The sequence below is a fragment of the Eriocheir sinensis genome, chromosome 66 (genome assembly GCF_024679095.1).
Source record: "Eriocheir sinensis breed Jianghai 21 chromosome 66, ASM2467909v1, whole genome shotgun sequence".
Classification (NCBI taxonomy): Eukaryota; Metazoa; Arthropoda; class Malacostraca; order Decapoda; family Varunidae; genus Eriocheir; species Eriocheir sinensis.
In genome coordinates, this window is record NC_066574.1 from 2,018,900 (window position 1) to 2,037,174 (window position 18,275).

Consider the following 18,275-nt stretch of genomic DNA (forward strand, 5'->3'; position numbering starts at 1 on the left):
TAGGAATCATTTCGATGCCCCGGGAGCACACAACGCCGAGCATTCCAGGAATAAAGTGTCCAATAGTTCACAAACACACGCAGCGTCAAACCCTCTCTTTGGTATCACGCAGCGGGTGCCGGCGGAGTGAAACCTACACCAAGAAAGTATTTGAAGACATCACAAAGTAATTTTAATTTACATACTGAAATCTCGTCTGTTCTTGACTTTCCGAGGCAAGTTTTTCAAGCGAGGTTTGAATTGACCTGAATGGGAGGCTTTTCCGTCCGCCGAGAGATAATTTACGCATAAAAGTACAAATAACTGGACCCTTAAAAGCTTCGCACCAACCGGGGGTGTGGAGTGCCGTAGCGCCGACCCCGCCAAAATGTTAATCCCTGAGTAGTGGCGTGAGGTTTACGGCTCGTCACTGCCCCGGCACGAGCGTGTGTTCGTACCTAACAGACCCGCGTGACCCGGCGTCTGGTCGCCCAGCACGGGGGTGGGGGCGGCGGCTCCTCGGCCGTGGGTGGCTGTGTCCTCACCTACATGATAGACATAAAAGTAGAAAACAGATGACAGATAAATTCGTCGCCAAGGTTGACCTTTCCCCGCACCCTTGAGGGCCGGCGAGGACAGGAAGGAGGAGGTGTCTGCCGTGAATTGCCGCTCCATTTTATGAAGCCGTTTAACCCCAAAGATCAAGTGAAATACAAAAAGATGTGACCATTAGATAACTTGTTTCTAAGAGCAGTTGATAATTTTGGGAAGCCTCACGGCCCTCGCCAGGACGAGGAGTGACAGGGCGGCGATTATGTTCCCGTCTGGCATGCGGCGGCAACCCTCTCGTGGCTCTTCCTGGCGCCTATATATACTGAGGGTCGTCAGGGCCTCGGGCATCAGTTTCCTCCAAGAAGAAGACTCAAGATGAAGCTTGTAAGTAGAGGAAGGCGAGGGACGCGCCGCTCACTTGGACTTGACTACCCTGGGACAATGGCCGACAGTGGCTTGACTGACGCAGGGCTGACGGCCGCGCCCGACGCTCCTCTGGGCTCTGCAGGATACAGTGGCGCTCAGTGACACACGGGGACGGCGAAGGGCGGACGCACTTCACACAAGACCCTTCAGACGAGATTGTTGTTCACAGGTGTTTGGCAGACCTTCGTGCACTTCTCAGGCAGGTTGCACGCTATATGAAGCGGGAAACTATCTTAAAACTTAAACTAATTTGTCCTCTGGTTTAAACGATTCGATGAAGAGCTTTAAATGTCCTTCTCTGAGACAAAAACAGGAAAAGTTTGTACGTTTCTGCATCCATTTCCTTCACTCACATAGTTATATCCTTTGCAAGCTGCACGATGAGGCTCTGAAACTTCTTCGAGACTTACTTAACAAAATTTATCCTCCTTATAGTTTCGTTGTAAAGTTAGTGAAGCTTTCTATGCAGCACTTCACCTACCATTCAATCCCTGCTACTTTCCTTCATTCCCATCGTTACCCTTTTCAAGCTGACTTAGTTAACAAAATGTAGCTTCATTATAACTGCACTGTAAAATTTTTGTATAGCTTTATATGCAAGACTTCACCTCCCATTCATTCCCTTCTATTTTCGCTTCACACTCTCCCCTCCGCTCACTGATACCAAGAGAAAATTATTAAGCGGCATGAATTTGCTCTTCTGGTTAGCTACAGTGTTAAATCTTCACATGCCGCACTTTGCCTTCCATTCATTCCTTGCAATTTTCGTCTCACATTCTTCCCTCCGCTCACTGACACCAAGAGAAAATATTAAGAGGGATGAAAATGCTTTGACGGCCGCGGGAGATAGGCGACACTTTCCCAATGTTTACGAGCGACGGGATGTGGCCGCGGACCGTGATAAGCCTGAACGGGCCAGCCAGTCAGCGTGTCTTCGCGTGCCTCTGAGCAACGCCGAGATCCTTGACGCGCAGACACAACACAGGGACGAGATGGGGGAGGACATGTCTGGAGGAACCGTCTGACTTAACCGTTACCGACAAGAATATTCACGACCAGTATCGTTGTTAGTATAATCATGATTGTTACTACGGTTACTACTGTTCCTACTACTACTACTACTACTACTACTACTACTACTACTATTACTACTACTACTCCACCTCCTCCTCCTAATACTACTACCCCTACCACTGATACCACCTCCACCAGCTGCCAACACCATCACCATCACCACCATGACCATCACCATTGCATCGCCCACTTCTGCTGCCATTTTTATCATCATAGCCGCCACCACCACCACCACCAGCATTATAAGTACCCCATATGTCACTACCACCACCACTACTTGATATGAATAGCTTACCGAAATCGCCATTCTATGCCACCATCACCACCACCACATAGCTGCTACCAACAACACGACACCTCCACCACCACCAGCATCTTAATGACCCCCCTGTCACTACCACCATTACTACTTGATATGAATAGTTTACCGAAATCATCATTCTGCGCCACTATGATTACCACCACCACCACACCACTACTACTACTACTACTACTACTACCGTTACCTGACCTGTTCCTATCACTGAGAACTTTGAGTGGAGGCGAAAAATCACATTAAGTATAAAGCTCTCGTCCACGATAGATATTTTTCTCTTCACTTTTTTTCTGAGCCTCAGGTAATAAAGATTAGAGAGATGTCTTGTGCATCCTAAGTACCTACCCCAAGACAGTTAGTCCTTCACTTTGCTTGTTCGTAAAAGCTTTCCTGGGTGGTGACTGTTCCCGTTCAAGTTTGCAGAAGTCGTGTAAAACTATCTCTAGGATCACAAAACACTCCATCCACAGAATCCCAGTGATTTCCACGAGAGACTTTTCAAATAGGCGAAGTGGACGATACGTTTAAGAATACGGACTATTCACTTGTGAGAGGCTGACCAAGGTGCTGTGGGTCGTATGTTAAAACATTTCGTCGCCCAAGTTCACATATCTGACATGGCTTTCGTAGGAGCTGTAGGCCTTTCCAGGGGTAGTTTTATGACCCTGGTGGTAGTTTGACCCTTCTTCTGTGCCATGAACCTTAAAAAACACCCATGAAAACCCAATTGATCCCCTCTTTGACCTTTAGAAATAGTTGATGTGAGAAGCGATGGTGTCTTAAAACACAGCCCTGTGCCCCTCAGATTATCTTCGCCGCCGCCCTCGTCCTGGCCGCCGCCGCCCCCACCCCCGATGAAAAGAAGGTCGTGCCCATCCTGAGGGACGAACGCATTCAAGAGGACGACGGGAGGTACAACTTTGACGTGGAGACCGGCAACGGCATCCTGCTGTCCCAGGCCGGCTCCCCCGTGGCGGAGGGAGCCATCGCCGCGGCGGGCCAGTACTCGTGAGTGGCGCATCGTAACTCAGTCCGTCATTCAGACCACCAATCTGTCTGTAGTGAGAACCAGAATGGCGGGACCGTTTTGGCGTTGGCTTCCGCGGGTCCTTTCCTCCCCACCGCTCCGCCACACAGACCTAACAGCTATCTCTTCCTCTCCATGTTACCTATAGCTGACATACGAGAGGAAGAGACAGGTGTTGGGACAGTGTGGCGGAGCGGCGGGGAGGAAAGGACCCGCGGGAGACAACGCAAAAACGATCTCGCTAATCTGGTTTCACTATGGCTATATGGCCAAGTATCTATTATATTATTATATTGTTCTTTACCTACGCTTTATATCAATTATTCGCTTTCCTACATGTATTTCTCATGCTCAGTGATTTACTAATGAATGTCTTTATCAACAGCTACACTGCTCCTGACGGCACGCGGGTCGAGCTCAAGTTTGTCGCTGACGAGAACGGTTTCCAGCCCGAGTCTGCCCTGCTGCCCGTGGCCCCCGAGTTCCCGCACCCCATTCCCCAGTTCGTGCTGGACCAGATCGCCTTCGCCGCCGAGGAGGACGCCAGGCGTGCCCGCGGCGAGTCCTCTTAAACACTTGAAATGAAATGTTACGACTGTCCATAACTCGCGTTGCGCACCTCAGGCAAACGTTGCGAATCTCCGAAGTATGTATTTATTGATGTATTTAAGTGTAACAATACATATAAAGTGTTAGACGAGGCTGTTTGATTCGTGCAAAATCTTGCAACTTCTGAACCCCGGCTTTATTACTATTTCCCAAGGCCATAGAGAAGACTAACCGGATCTTCCTGGTACCTTTTCCCGCTCAAGGTGCAGAAGTTGTGTAAAACTATCACTGGCGTCACAAAACAGTCCATGATATCCATATGAGTGTAGGAAAAGGCGAGTCATTTACACTAGAAGACAACGTTAAAAAGCAGCACATGGAAGCGTAGCAGTGAGACATAATTATATGATGACGGAAACCGGCAGCAACTATAGGTCAAGACAGTGTGTGTGTGTGTGTGTGTGTGTGTGTGTGTGTGTTGACGTGTGCGGTTCCTCTGGTCAAATAAATACAGAGCGACGGAAGAGATCACATCAAAACAGCTCATCTTAGTTGCGATCATAAACAAGGGACTCACAAACATTTCGAGGGATTTCAACTACACTTCTAAAGCCTCACATCTGGCGTTTGAGCTATGCGGCGCAGCGAGGGTGAACGTGTGTGCTACCTCAGGGCCGGCCGACAGTATAGGTCCATATTATACTAAACGTACCGAGCTCCCTTCATTACTCTTTTTGCTTACCCTTCCGCCGCCGCCGCTTATGCTAGGTGGCAAAGGGTAGACAGACAGGTGGCAGCGGAGTGGCGGTGCTCATATATGGAGGCTGCGTCGTGCGTGTCGTCCTGATGAGCAGAGACCAGTGTGGCGGGTACAGGTTCTCTGGGGTCAGTCACCAAGCCTGTGCCATCCCGGTGAGAACGAGCGGCCAGATCTTCTTCACTTTTTCTGGCACTATTCATTCGTAGGCAGATGACGTCAGAAGTCTCTACCTCTAAATTTGAGAACGGGTGAAGAAAGTGAAGGCCAGACCAATAATTAACTTTACGAAGCACAGATATTATAGTTTAATGGTGAGGTCCATATTATTATCCCGGTAGCAGCGACGGGCCAAATTTGTGGCTTTACCGTGTTCCAACGATGGGCCAAATTTCTGCCATGCATAAACTGATCACATATGCGTTGATATATATTATGAAATGGTTTGCGTGAGTGATGATTCTTCCTCATTATTTTGCTTAGAGGGGCCTTTAACCTAACCTAACGCAACCTAAGTTAACCTAACCTAACCTGACATAGCAAACATGACCCACGCAGCTACCGGGTTAAACGTATCGGGCTCCCATTACGACTATTTTCCGAGGCCACAGAGAAAATTGACCGCGTTTACATGGGTGATTTTCCCGTTCAAGTTGCAGAAGTCATATAAAACTATAACTAGCATCACACAAAAAAGTCCATGAAAATCCAACCCAGGAACTTGTACGAGAGGCTTTTCAAACTGGCGAACTGCTGCGGCGAGACGCTTAGGAATACGGGAGTGAGTCTCGGAAATGTTGCAGCGGGAAATACATTTTATGCAGGGACAACTACAGCCAGCGCGACATTCTGGCAAACCGCATCACACTGACATTACGATAGTTGTGTTGTCTTATCTAACGAGTACATCACAATGGCCATATCCCTCACTAAATATTTAACAGTTAGAGTGCAGTGGAAGGAGACTAATCACGAGGCGTAGATACTGATTTGCATATTTCATGGACCAGCTGAGAGGAAGGGGAGCTATGTTACACACACACACACAAACACACACTAAAGAGGGAGGGCGGTGTGGGCGGGGCGGGGCGGGTAGCGGTGAGGCCAACACACACACACACACACACACACAGGCACATACTTCATTCGACACAATATGGGCGTGAGGGCAGCGCCGCAGTGGTGACGTGAGGGCGACGGCGGCCCGGCGTGATGAGTGGTCCGGCCGCTCCACTATCGCCTAATGACGGAGGCGCGGTGCATCGTTCCCGACAACAGCCATCATCAAGTCGCCCCCGTGTCGAGTCGGGCGCCCAAAAATATTGTCGGATTATGTATCTTGACTTGGGTAAATTTACGATCCCCATTCCCCCTCCCTTCGGCGCCCAAGTGCACATATTTAACATTTTTTATAGGAGTTTTTGGCATTTCCAGGGGTAGCTTTATGACTCTGGTGGTGCGATTCTTAAAAAAAAAAAAAAAAAAAAAAAAACATATAGGACACTGTTTTTCCATGAGTTTTTGGCATTTCCAGGGGTAGCCTTATGACTGGTGGTGCGATTCTAAAAAACAAAAAAAACACATTGGAAACTGTTTTTCTATGAGTTTTTGGCATTTCCAGGGGTAGCTTTATGACACTGGTGGTGATTTTGACCTTCCTCTGTGCCGTGAATCTAAAAAAAAAACACCTATTTGGCAGTTTTCATATGAGTTTTGGGCATTTCCAGGGGTAGCTTTATGACCCTGGTGGTGATTTTGACCTTCCTCTGTGCCGTGAATCTGAAAAAAACTAAAACATTTGACTGTTCGTATGAGTTTTGGGCATTTCCACGGGTAGTTTAAAGACCTCGGTGGTGGTAGTTTGACCCTTCCTCTGTGCCGTGAATCTAAAAAACACGCATTAATACCCGACAGATCTCCTTTTTGGCCTCCACTTGTTTGTCAGATAAGACTCTTGGGTCGGTATCGTCAGACTCTTCCAAAAACACCATACACCAACTATTTCCAAAGGCCAAAGAGGAGATCAATCGGGCTCTAATGCATGCTCTATTACATTCACGGTACAGAGGAAGGCTCAAACTACCACCAAGGTCATAAACATACCCCGGAAATGTTCAAAACTTACGAAAACAGTGTCAGATATATGTGCTTGGGCGCCGTCGAGATGTTTAAGAATATGTCACAAGGTTGGTTCACATAAAACTATTTTCACAGGCAAAAAAAAAAAAAGGAGATCAATCGGGTTCAAATGTGTGTGTTTTACAGCTTCACGGCACAGAGGATGGGTCAAACTACAACCAGGGTCATAAAACTACCCTTGGGAATGCCCCAAACTCCTACGAAAACGGTGTCAAAATATGTGTGCTTGGGCGCCGTCGAGATGTTTAAGAATATGTCACAAGGTTGGTTCACATAAAACTATTTTCACAGGCAAAAAGGAGATCAATCGGGTTTAAATGCGTGTTTTTACAGCTTCAAGGCACAGAGGATGGGTCAAACTACAACCAGGGTCATGAAACTACCCCTGGAAATGCCCCAAACTCCTACGAAAACGGTGTCAAAATATGCGTGCTTGGGCGCCGATATGCTCAAGAATCTGGATGGCCCCAAGTTGGCTCGTATAAAATCATAAAGCATTGTCAGGAAGGTGATGACAGGATGCAACCTTCGCGCACGAGACGCCCCTCGCATTCTGATCGCAGCCACTCCTCTTTAAAAGCGAATTTATCATCTGACAAAGTATGCGTGTTGTGTGGAGGAGGAGGAGGAGGAGGGATGAATGTGGGAATAGTAGAAGATAGGAGGAGGGAGAGTAGTAGTAGTAGTAGTAGTAGTAGTAGTAGTAGTAGTAGTAGTAGTAGTAGTAGTAGTAGTAGTAGTAGTAGTAGTAGTAGTAGTAGTAGTAGTAGTAGTAGTAGTAGTAGTAGTAGTAGTAGTAGTAGTAGTAGTAGTAGTAGTAGTTGTAGTAGTAGTAGTAGTCGGTACAGGACAGCCAATACCTCACAGGAGGCACGGGTTGATGTAAGTGCCCGCGGATTCTGGGTGCGCGGACAGCGGGCGTTCATGGACATCCGCATATTCGACCCGATGGCTGCCTGTCACCGTGAGCTGCCCCTGCAAGCCGCCCACCACAGGAACGAGCAGGAGAAGACAAGGGCATACGGTGAAAGAATCCAACATGTGGATCAGACCACCCCGTCGTCTTCACCACATCCGGCGGGATGGGTCCCAGGGCCCAATGCTTCTACGCACGCCTCGCGGAACTAATCTCAGAAAAGAAGCATCAGCCAAGGAGCCACGTTGTCGCCTGGATGAGGTGTCGCCTCTCGTTCTCCCTGCTCAGTTCGGCCATCCAATGTCTCAGGGGCACCAGACACTCTGGCCCAAAAGCCACCAACATCTCCAATATGGACTATGAAGCCACAGTGGTGGAGAGTGACATTAGGGTGGGTCGGGAGTGACTTGAGTAGGGAAGGAAAGGGGGATCTAGACGTAATAGATGATAGGTGATTTAGTGTCAGGTAGTATTAGTGATATGGTTGGATGCCACAGTCATTAGCGAACAGAGTTGGGGCTAATGACCTCCAAGCTATGGAGCCCTCCATGATTATGTGTCGGGAAAATAAACATGGGTGGAGGTATCATTTATGTTGTAGTAGTAGTAGTAGTAGTAGTAGTAGTAGTAGTAGTAGTAGTAGTAGTAGTAGTAGTAGTAGTAGTAGTAGTAGTAGTAATAGTAGTAGTAGTAGTAGTAGTAGTAGTAGTAGTAGTAGTATAATATTCTTGTCATTATTATTATTCATATTACTTGTGTTCATACTATCACTACTATCAAAACTACTGCTTACATTATTATCGACGTTAGTGTCATTAATATAATTTTAATACTTTGTTTACTTCTGTTCTGATGCAATTACAATTATTACTCTCTCTCTCTCTCTCTCTCTCTCTCCTTCACACCGACCTCTCCTGTCTCTTCCCCACCCACCCTCTCTTCACACTATACGCCCATACCCCCGGCCCCCTCGCTCCCCACACCGCACCAACCGCCCCTTGGTTACGCTAACCTCTGTAACCTCGATGCCATGCTGACACTAACAAATTTCTCCACATCGCACTGATAATATCTCCATCCCAACTCTCTCTCTCTCTCTCTCTCTCTCTCTCTCTCTCTCTCTCTCTCTCTCTCTCTCTCTCTCTCTCTCTCTCTCTCTCTCTCTCTCTCTCTCTCTCTCTTTCACCCTTTGAAAACAATGTGTCAGCCTATTATATTGATTATAATCCTATCTATATATCTATCAATATCGCTAAACTAATAGGAATATTAATAGTAGTGTCATTCCACAGTAGATATCACTACTACTTCCAATCATAATCAATAATCAGTCATTATTACTACATGTACTACCAATATTCCTGTTGTCATTAATATCAATATCTATAATTTTATAAATGCTTGACCCTCCAAGCCAAAGAAGATGCTGCGTTTGTACAAAAGAAGATCACAGATGTATAAATTGTGCATGTGTTAAGGAGAAAAGACGCTGTACGAACTGTAAGAAGAGCGACAGGTGCCAAAATCCCCTGGGCAGGGATCAGAGCAGGGAGGATAACGATGAAGCGCGACACCGCGGGGACAATGAGGGCCGCCGGGGAAGGAGTGAGCGGGGGGAGGGGGTGTCGGAGGGAGCTGCTGCACAACCGCCACCTCTATATCCCCCTCAACCGGTACCACCCCTTCCATTGGCACCTCCAATGTTGCCACTACCAACACCACTACCACCACCCCCTCATCACTCTTCCTCTTCGACTGGACAGGGCGCGGCGGAGGTCGGGGGAAGCTTTGCTTGGAAGGGGCTAGCGGAGGGGGAAGCAACGAGGTGGGTGGATGACACATACCTTGAAGTTGTTGGGTGGTCTGCAAGAAATCTTTTTGAACCACCCAGATGTGGAGCCACGACATTTATCATCAAAGAAATTGTCACCCTGTTAAATAACTACATCCAGAACACACCACTGGCGCCCCTATCCCTGAAAATTGTATTCACTCTCCCCCATCTCTTCCTCCAAAAAGCACACCCAAAGACCAAACAAGCCGAAAATATCGAGGCATAAAGAAGGCGGGTTGCCTTGTGGCAAACTAACGAGTTAGATGCCCTCCTTGGAGAAGCCAGAGCCATACAGGAGAGGCTCCCCGAACCCCAACAAAACAACACCCCCACAGAAGACAGGGCCCGGAAGTTTGCAGACAAAATGCGACAAGGCAACGTTGCGTCTGCAACACGAGCCTTGTCAGAAAATTCCACACGGGGTGTGCTTCCACTCACCAGGGACACGATCAATCAACTCAAGGAAAAACATCCTCCACCGAGTGACCTGAAGGGACTGAGACTGGCAGGATGTCACCAACCACCGAATCCAGTTATTTACGAAAGGATAACAGGAGAGATGGTGTGGAAGAAGGCCCTCCAGACTCGTGGCAGCGCGGGGCCCTCAGGACTTGATGCACGGGGATGGCGAAGCTTGCTGAGCAGCGCCAACTTTGGCAATGCAGCTGGTGACTTACGCAACACCATTACAGCACTGGCAAGAAAACTCGCCTCCTCCTGCTGCCACTATGTGGACGCCCTGACGGCATGCCGCCTCATTCCCCTGGACAAGAGGCCGGGATGCAGGCCTATAGGAGTCGGAGAAGTCCTGCGGCGCGTCGTAGGCAAATGCATCATGGCTGTCGTCAAAGAAGATGTGAGAATGGCAGCAGGGAACCTCCAAGTTTGTGCGGGGCAGCAGGCAGGAGGAGAAGCAGCAGTCCATGCCATGCGGGAGATATTCGACCACGTGGAGTGCGAAGCAGTGCTTCTTGTTGACGCCAAAAATGCCTTCAACACAATAAATAGAAAGACTATGATACACAACATTAAAACCAAGTGCCCCAGCTTAGCTATGTATGTCGAAAATACCTATACATACCCGACCGACTTATACATAAATAGCCACAGTGGAAAAGTGAAAGTGTTAAAATCATCTGAGGGAACAACACAAGGTGGCCCAATAGCCATGGCTATGTACGCCCTGGGCCTATCAGTCCTCCAAAATGAAATCGCGTTCGCAGAAACACGGGTGAAACAGGTGGCTTATGCGGATGACCTCTCAGGTGCTGGTAAAATCTCAGACTTAAAAGGGTGGTGGGACACTGTGAACACCGCCGGCCCTGAGATAGGATACATCCCTAACGCCACCAAGTCTGTCCTTATTGCCAAACCTGAACATTATGACCATGCCGCAGAAACTTTTAGAGGAAGTGGCGTCATTGTAACAAAAGACGGACAACGACACTTAGGTGCAGTGATCGGGACAGAGGTATATAAGAAGGAGTACGTGGGAGACAAAGTAGCTGAATGGGTGAAGGAAATAGAAGCTTTGTCTGCCATTGCCAAGACTGAGCCACACGCTGCCTATTCAGCGTACACCCACGGCATCCAACATCGGTGGACGTTCCTGATGCGCACCATCCCCGGCATCAGTCCACTCCTCCGACCACTGGAAAATGCCGTCAAGAATGTATTCTTGCCGGCGCTGGTGAAATCTCATGCTTTGGGGAGGAGGAGAGGGATATGCTAGCACTTCCCCCAAGACTGGGTGGGATGGGGATCACCAACCCTGAGCAGCTGGCAGATAAGGAGAACCAAAACTCCATCAGCCTTACCAGGTCACTCATCAACAGGATCATCGCTCAGGAGGCAGAGGGCGAGATAGACCAAACAGAAATAAGAGATATTAAAAGAAAAATCTCAGAAGAAAGGCAAAAGGCCTAAAAGACGAGCTGGACCGTCTTACACACCACCTGTCCACAGAAATGGGTAGAAAAATACACACAGCACAGGAGGCAGGCGCCTCTAACTGGCTAACGTCATTACCAATCAGAGCAAAGGGCTTCAGCCTCAACAAACAAGAATTTGTCGACGCCATTGCTCTGAGATATGGCTGGCCGATTGAGGGACTGCCTGATCTCTGTGCATGTGGATCACCAAATGATGTCACCCACACCATGACATGTAAAAAGGAGGCTTCGTCTGTATTCGACACGATGAAGTGAGGGATCTGACAGCCAGCATGCTCGGGGAGGTATGCCAAGACGTCACTACCGAGCCGGCACTGCTTCCCCTGGACGGCGAACACCTTCGGTACAGGACGACCAATACCTCACAGGAGGCACGGGTTGATGTAAGTGCCCGCGGATTCTGGGTGCGCGGACAGCGGGCGTTCATGGACATCCGCATATTCGACCCGATGGCTGCCTGTCACCGTGAGCTGCCCCTGCAAGCCGCCCACCACAGGAACGAGCAGGAGAAGACAAGGGCATACGGTGAAAGAATCCAACATGTGGATCAGGGCAGCTATTCACCACATCCGGCGGGATGGGTCCCAGGGCCCAATGCTTCTACACACGCCTCGCGGAACTAATCTCAGAAAAGAAGCAACAGCCAAGGAGCCACGTTGTCGCCTGGATGAGGTGTCGCCTCTCGTTCTCCCTGCTCAGGTCGGCCATCCTATGTCTCAGGGGCACCAGACACTCTGGCCCAAAAGCCACCAACATCTCCAATATGGACTATGAAGCCACAGTGGTGGAGAGTGACATTAGGGTGGGTCGGGAGTGACTTGAGTAGGGAAGGAAAGGGGGATCTAGACGTAATAGATGATAGGTGATTTAGTGTCAGGTAGTATTAGCGATATGGTTGGATGCCACAGTCATTAGCGAACAGAGTTGGGGCTAATGACCTCCAAACTATGGAGCCCTCCATGATTATGTGTCGGGAAAATAAACATGGGTGGAGGTATCATTTATGTTGTGTAGTAGTAAAAAAAAAAAAAAAAGTAGTAGTAGTAGTAGAAGTAGTAGTAGTAGTAGTAGTAGTAGTAGTAGTAGTAGTAGTAGTAGTAGTAGTAATATGTAGTCGTAGTAGTAGTAGGAGGAGGAGGAGGAAAAGGAGAAGAAAAAAGAGGAGGAGGAAGAAGGGTAGGCGTTGGAAATCATTATAGTCATTCATAATCGACGCAAGTCTGTAAAAACATAATAATAGGGAGAGGGAGGCCAGGCAGCGAGGAGGAGGAAGACGAGTTTAAAAAGAAGGGCGAGAGAGGCAGGCGAGACTCGATCTGGCTTACTTGAACTTGAACTTGAGAGCGGACATAATGGACGCCTAGGGTGGGGTAGGGAGAGAGAGAGAGAGAGAGAGAGAGAGAGAGAGAGAGAGAGAGAGAGAGAGAGAGAGAGAGAGAGAGAGAGAGAGAGAGATAGAGAGAGAGAGAGAGAGAGAGAGAGAGAGAGAGAGAGAGAGAGAGAGAGAGAGAGAGAGAGAGAGAGAGAGAGAGAGAGAGAGAGAGAGAACCACCTACCATCTGGTATATAGCCTCTAATCATCTTGCTTGACCTGACTCGTGAGATTGTGATATTAAATTCAAGTTGTGTGTGTGTGTGTGTGTGTGTGTGTGTGTGTGTGTGTGTGTGTGTGTGTGTGTGTGTGTGTGTGTGTGTGTGTGTGTGTGTGTGTGTGTGTGTGTGTGTGTGTGAAGGTGGATTATCTCATATGATTTTCAGGAATTAATTTATTTTACTTGTTCTTCAATCTCTTTCATTTATGGAGTGAAAGGAAAATGCGTGAAGCTTAGAAATCGTGTTTTTTTTTTTTTTTAATTTTCCATCCACGAGAAATAGTATGGTGTGTGTGTGTGGGGGGGGTTGTGTGTGTGTGTGTGTGTGTGTGTGTGTGTGTGTGTGTGTGAGAGAGAGAGAGAGAGAGAGAGAGAGAGAGAGAGAGAGAGAGAGAGAGAGAGAGAGAGAGAGAGAGAGAGAAGCAAGGAGAGGAGAGAGAGAGAGGAGGAGGAGGAGGAACACAAAGAAACACAAAGGATGAACAAACAACAGCAGACCTGCTGGTCCTTAGGAGGCTGTTTGTGACAAGCTACACTGACTATCTAATCAAAGGTGGAAGATGAAAGACAGCAAAGGCGAAAAAGGAGGAGGAGGAGGAGGAGGAGGAGGAGGGAGAGGTTAAGGAGGAGGAGGACGGGAAACATTTGAAATATCTAAAATGTTTATTTACGATTATGATTATATTGAAAAAAATATCTTATGAAAGTACTTTTCTAATACCTGATCTGCCGCCTTTTTTGAAGCCTTCCAAACATTTCAGGCAACTAACTTGTTATAATGAGATCTAAACAAAAAGAAAAATAGAATAAAAAAACAAAAAAAGTTTATGAATGAAAAGATGAAGATCAAAACAAAACGGGCATAGTACTCTGATTGGGTTACTTAAAATACTGAATATGACGTTGAGGAAGTTTGTTTTTACCACGGAATACAAATATCATCCCGGCAGACACTATAAATAAAATTCGCCTGCGCCACTAACGAGCCGGGGTCGCCCAAGAGGCCCCTCAAGAAAGACCACCGGCGTTACAGGCAACACGAAAATAAAATCATGATATAAAAGTGACAAGGAGCAGTTTCATTTGGAATTATTACGCATCTGCTTAGATACACAAACACCTTCATAAGCAGAGAGGGGCGGCGACGTGAGAAGAGATGAGAGAAGAGAGAAGAGAGGAGAGGGGAAGGGAAGAAAGGTACACTAAGTCTTATTGAAGGTGGTCAAGACGAGTAACGGTTGTAGGAGAGCGCGGGTCAGGCCTGCAATCGGCTCTTGGATAATGGAGCGCCTGCCTGCCCTGCCCTGCCCTACCCTGCCTTGCCTTGCCTTGCCTTGCCTTGCCTTGCCTTGCCTTTTGCACAACACGACTTGGAGGACACACCGTGGCACTCACCGCTCCACTTACTCTGATGGCGGGGAAAGGCAAGGCAAGGCGGCAGGCACTCACTTGGCCCACATGTGACTATTATAGGCCCACCTGAAGAAGCTTGGCACTATTAATAGATTACGACTGACACTGATTTAGATGATGATAATGGTGGTGGTGGTTTTGTTGTTGTTGTTGTTGTTGTTGCCGCTCCTATCGAAGATCATCCTTTTGCAGCCTATACATTAGCTAACGCCCACACCCACAGGATTGATAACACCCACACTGCTTTCTCACGCCTCCCTGTCCCTTTCTTCCTGCTATTTCATCCCGTTTAGTGACAGAAATAACACGAGACAGTTTTTCCACCGATATATCAATTCCTTCATCCAATACATAAGCTAACGACCACAAACACACGCTTGACAACACCCACACTTCTTTCTCACCGTCTCACGCCTCCCTGTCCCTTCCTTTAGCTATTTCGTCTCATGTTTAGCGCCAGAAATAACGCGAGACGGTTTTGCCATCGGTTTATGCATTCCTTCATCCTATACATAAGCTAACGACCACAAACACACACAACACCCACACTGCTATCTCACCGTCTCACGCCTCCCTGTCCCATCCTTTAGCTATTTCGTCTCATGTTTAGCGCCAGATATAAGGCGAGACGGTTTTGCCATCGGTTTATGCATTCCTTCATCCTATACATAAGCTAACGACCACGCCCCACCCACGCTGCTTTCTCACCCTCTCACGCCTCCCGATACTCTCCCTTCCTTCCAGCTATTTCCTCCCACGTTTAGTGCCAGGAATAGCGCGAGACGGATCGATCAGTAGGTTGCCCCGCTGCACCGCGTTGGGCAACCTCATGACGGCATAAACAGCGACACGCGAGGATGCAACGGCGAGGGGAAAAAACGCGTTGGTGTGCCTCTAGCCGTGGTCAAGGTCGATTAACTGGAGCTGGATCTGGGCCGCCGAGTGACTGGTGGCCGGTCAGGGAGACTTGGTGGCTGTTCTTACTTGTTGGGAAAGGTACAAGTTGGATGCTGCCGCCTGATAAATGAGGCAGAACGTGATGAAGCAGATGTTGTTGACGATAACGAAGCAACTGAAGATGATGATAAAAAGAAGAAGAAAAAAGATGGCACGTTAAAATGAAGCAGAGATGAACGAAGGCTGAAATAAGCATCACAAGCACGGAGTCAAGGGAAGGAAAGAATGAAGGGAGGAAAATAATTAAATAAAAGTGCACGATGATAATAGATAGGAGAAAAAAATGGCATGTAAGGACGAAGTAAAGAAATAGAGAAGATGAACGAAGATTAAAAACACACGTAACATAAATGGAATAAGGGGAAGGAAAACATAGAAGCAAGGAATGAAGGAAAGAAAAAGGAGCAAAATAATTAGAGGTAAAAGTGCACTACGAGATATAAAGAAAATGAGGTCAGAAACGGAAGAAGAAAGACACAAAGAAAAGAAATCACCAGAAATATACGAAAAAGGAGAAGTCAGACTGAGAATATGAAGCAACGGAAGGAAGAGAAAAAAATAAACAGGAACAAATAGGAACAGGAAATAAAGAAAAAAATGAGGTCAGAAACGGAAGACGAAAGAAACAAAGAAAATAAATCACCAGAAATATACGAAAAAGGAAAAGATGTAAGACTGAGAATATGAAGCAACGGAAGGAAGAGAAAAAAATGAACAGGAAAAAATAGGAACAGGAAATAAAGAAAAAAAATGAGGGCAGAAACGGAAGAAGAAAGAAACAAAGAAAATAAATCACCAGAAATATACGAAAAAGGAGAAGTCAGACTGAGAATATGAAGCAACGGAAGGAAGAGAAAAAAATAAACAGGAAAAAATAGGAACAGGAAATAAAGAAAAAAAAATGAGAGCAGAAACAGGGGAAAAAAAAGACATTGAAAAAGCCACCAAAAATACACACATAAAAAAAAGGGAAGAAATAAAGTAGGAATTAAAAAAAAAAAGGGATGAAAGAAATAAAGAAAGAGGAACAATGGAACAGACGATAAAGCAAAGATAAAAAAGAAGAAAAAAAACAGGGAGAGTGGAAATAAAAGCTGACATTGAAAAGGAAGAAAAGAAGAAGAAAGTGCAGCTGTTATTATGAACCAAGACGAATAAAAATAAAATAAAAAAAACTGCTTATTATCGACCCTACATTCTGATAATTTCTGAGTGCAACGAATATTAATTTTGCCATCAATCCATATGCTGTACACGGGTCATTACACCAAGGCAGCAACACTCCTCCTGCAACACAATCTCCCAATTCGTACAGTAAAAGGATCGTAATTACTTGAACCTAAGGCAGCAACACTCCTCCTGCAACACAATCTCCCAATTCGTACAGTAAAAGGGTCGTAAATACTTGTACCTAAGGCAGCAACACTTCCGCCGCAACACAATCTCCCTATTCGTACAGTAAAAGGATCGTAAATACTTGTACCTAAGGCAGCAACACTCCCCTGCAACACATTCTCTCTATTCGTACAGTAAAAGGGTCGTAAATACTTGTACCTAAGGCAGCAACACTTTCGCTGCAACACAATCTCCCTATTCGTACAGTCAAAGGTTCGTAATTACTTGAACCTAAGGCAGCAACACTCCTCCTGCAACACAATCTCCCTATTCGTACAGTAAAAATGTCGTAAATACTTGTTCCTAAGGCAGCAACACTCCTCCTGCAACACAATCTCTCTATTCCATCAGTCAAAGGGTCGTAATTACTTGAACCTAAGGCAGCAACACTTCCGCTGCAACACAATCTCCCAATTCGTACAGTAAAAGTGTCGTAAATACTTGTACCTAAGGCAGCAACACTTCCGCCGCAACACAATCTCCCTATTCGTACAGTAAAAGTGTCGTAAATATTTGTACCTAAGGCAGCAACACTCCTCCTGCAACACAATCTCCCTATTCGTACAGTAAAAGGGTCGTAAATACTTGTACGTAAGGCAGCAACACTTCCCCTGCAACACAATCTCCCTATTCGTACAGTAAAAGGGTCGTAATTACTTGTACGTAAGGCAGCAACACTTCCCCTGCAACACAATCTCCCAATTCGTACAGTAAAAGGGTCGTAATTACTTGTACCTAAGGCAGCAACACTTCCCCTGCAACACAACCTCCCTATTCATACAGTCAAAGGTTCGTAAATACTTGTACCTAAGGCAGCAACACTTACGCTGCAACACAATCATCGCAACACTCCAAAGAGACCATCATAATACAGAGCACAACACCACTTGACGGAACACAACATAGGAGGCACCACATCTCTACCGTTGCAACACTTTCAACTCTTGTTTGTTGTTGTAACGAATACCCGAAACACGATAGACGGCCCAGCATTACCCCAGAAACGTGACCTGTCTATCAACAATGCCACCACACCTCACCGGATCCAGGAACACGGTGCTCTTAACGCAACGCCAGCTCAGCGTCGTGCCCACGGCTCAGTCAAGGGTAACCAAACTGCTCTCCTGTCCTTCACCTTCCTAAGTCTCCATAAAGGGAAACTTGCCCAGAGGAAAACTCACGAAGGAATGACAGGTAGGAATTGCCTCGCTTGGATAAGACTAAAACGAAACAATTATTAATATTAAGCCCAATAAAACGTGAAATATGTGTTATGTTTATTGATAGGAACATTTGAATTCTCTTAATACAGCGTAACCTGTCAGGGAACACGAAGACTACAACCTATATTTTTAAACGCATCGGCACCGTAGTTCGCCTGTCTGAGAAGCCTCTCG

The 18,275-nt window shown here is 46.8% G+C and overlaps 1 protein-coding gene across 1 annotated transcript; it reads left to right on the forward strand.

The window, feature by feature from the left end:
- The first annotated feature begins 837 nt into the window (after nucleotides 1–837).
- On the forward strand, nucleotides 838–4,071 carry LOC126987685 (cuticle protein AMP1A-like). The gene is made up of 3 exons (XM_050844814.1): nucleotides 838–915; nucleotides 3,153–3,355; nucleotides 3,760–4,071. Exons 1-3 carry the CDS (start codon nucleotides 907–909, stop codon nucleotides 3,944–3,946), a joined length of 399 nt encoding a protein of 132 aa, XP_050700771.1. The 5' UTR covers nucleotides 838–906; the 3' UTR covers nucleotides 3,947–4,071.
- The last annotated feature ends 14,204 nt before the right edge of the window (nucleotides 4,072–18,275 follow it).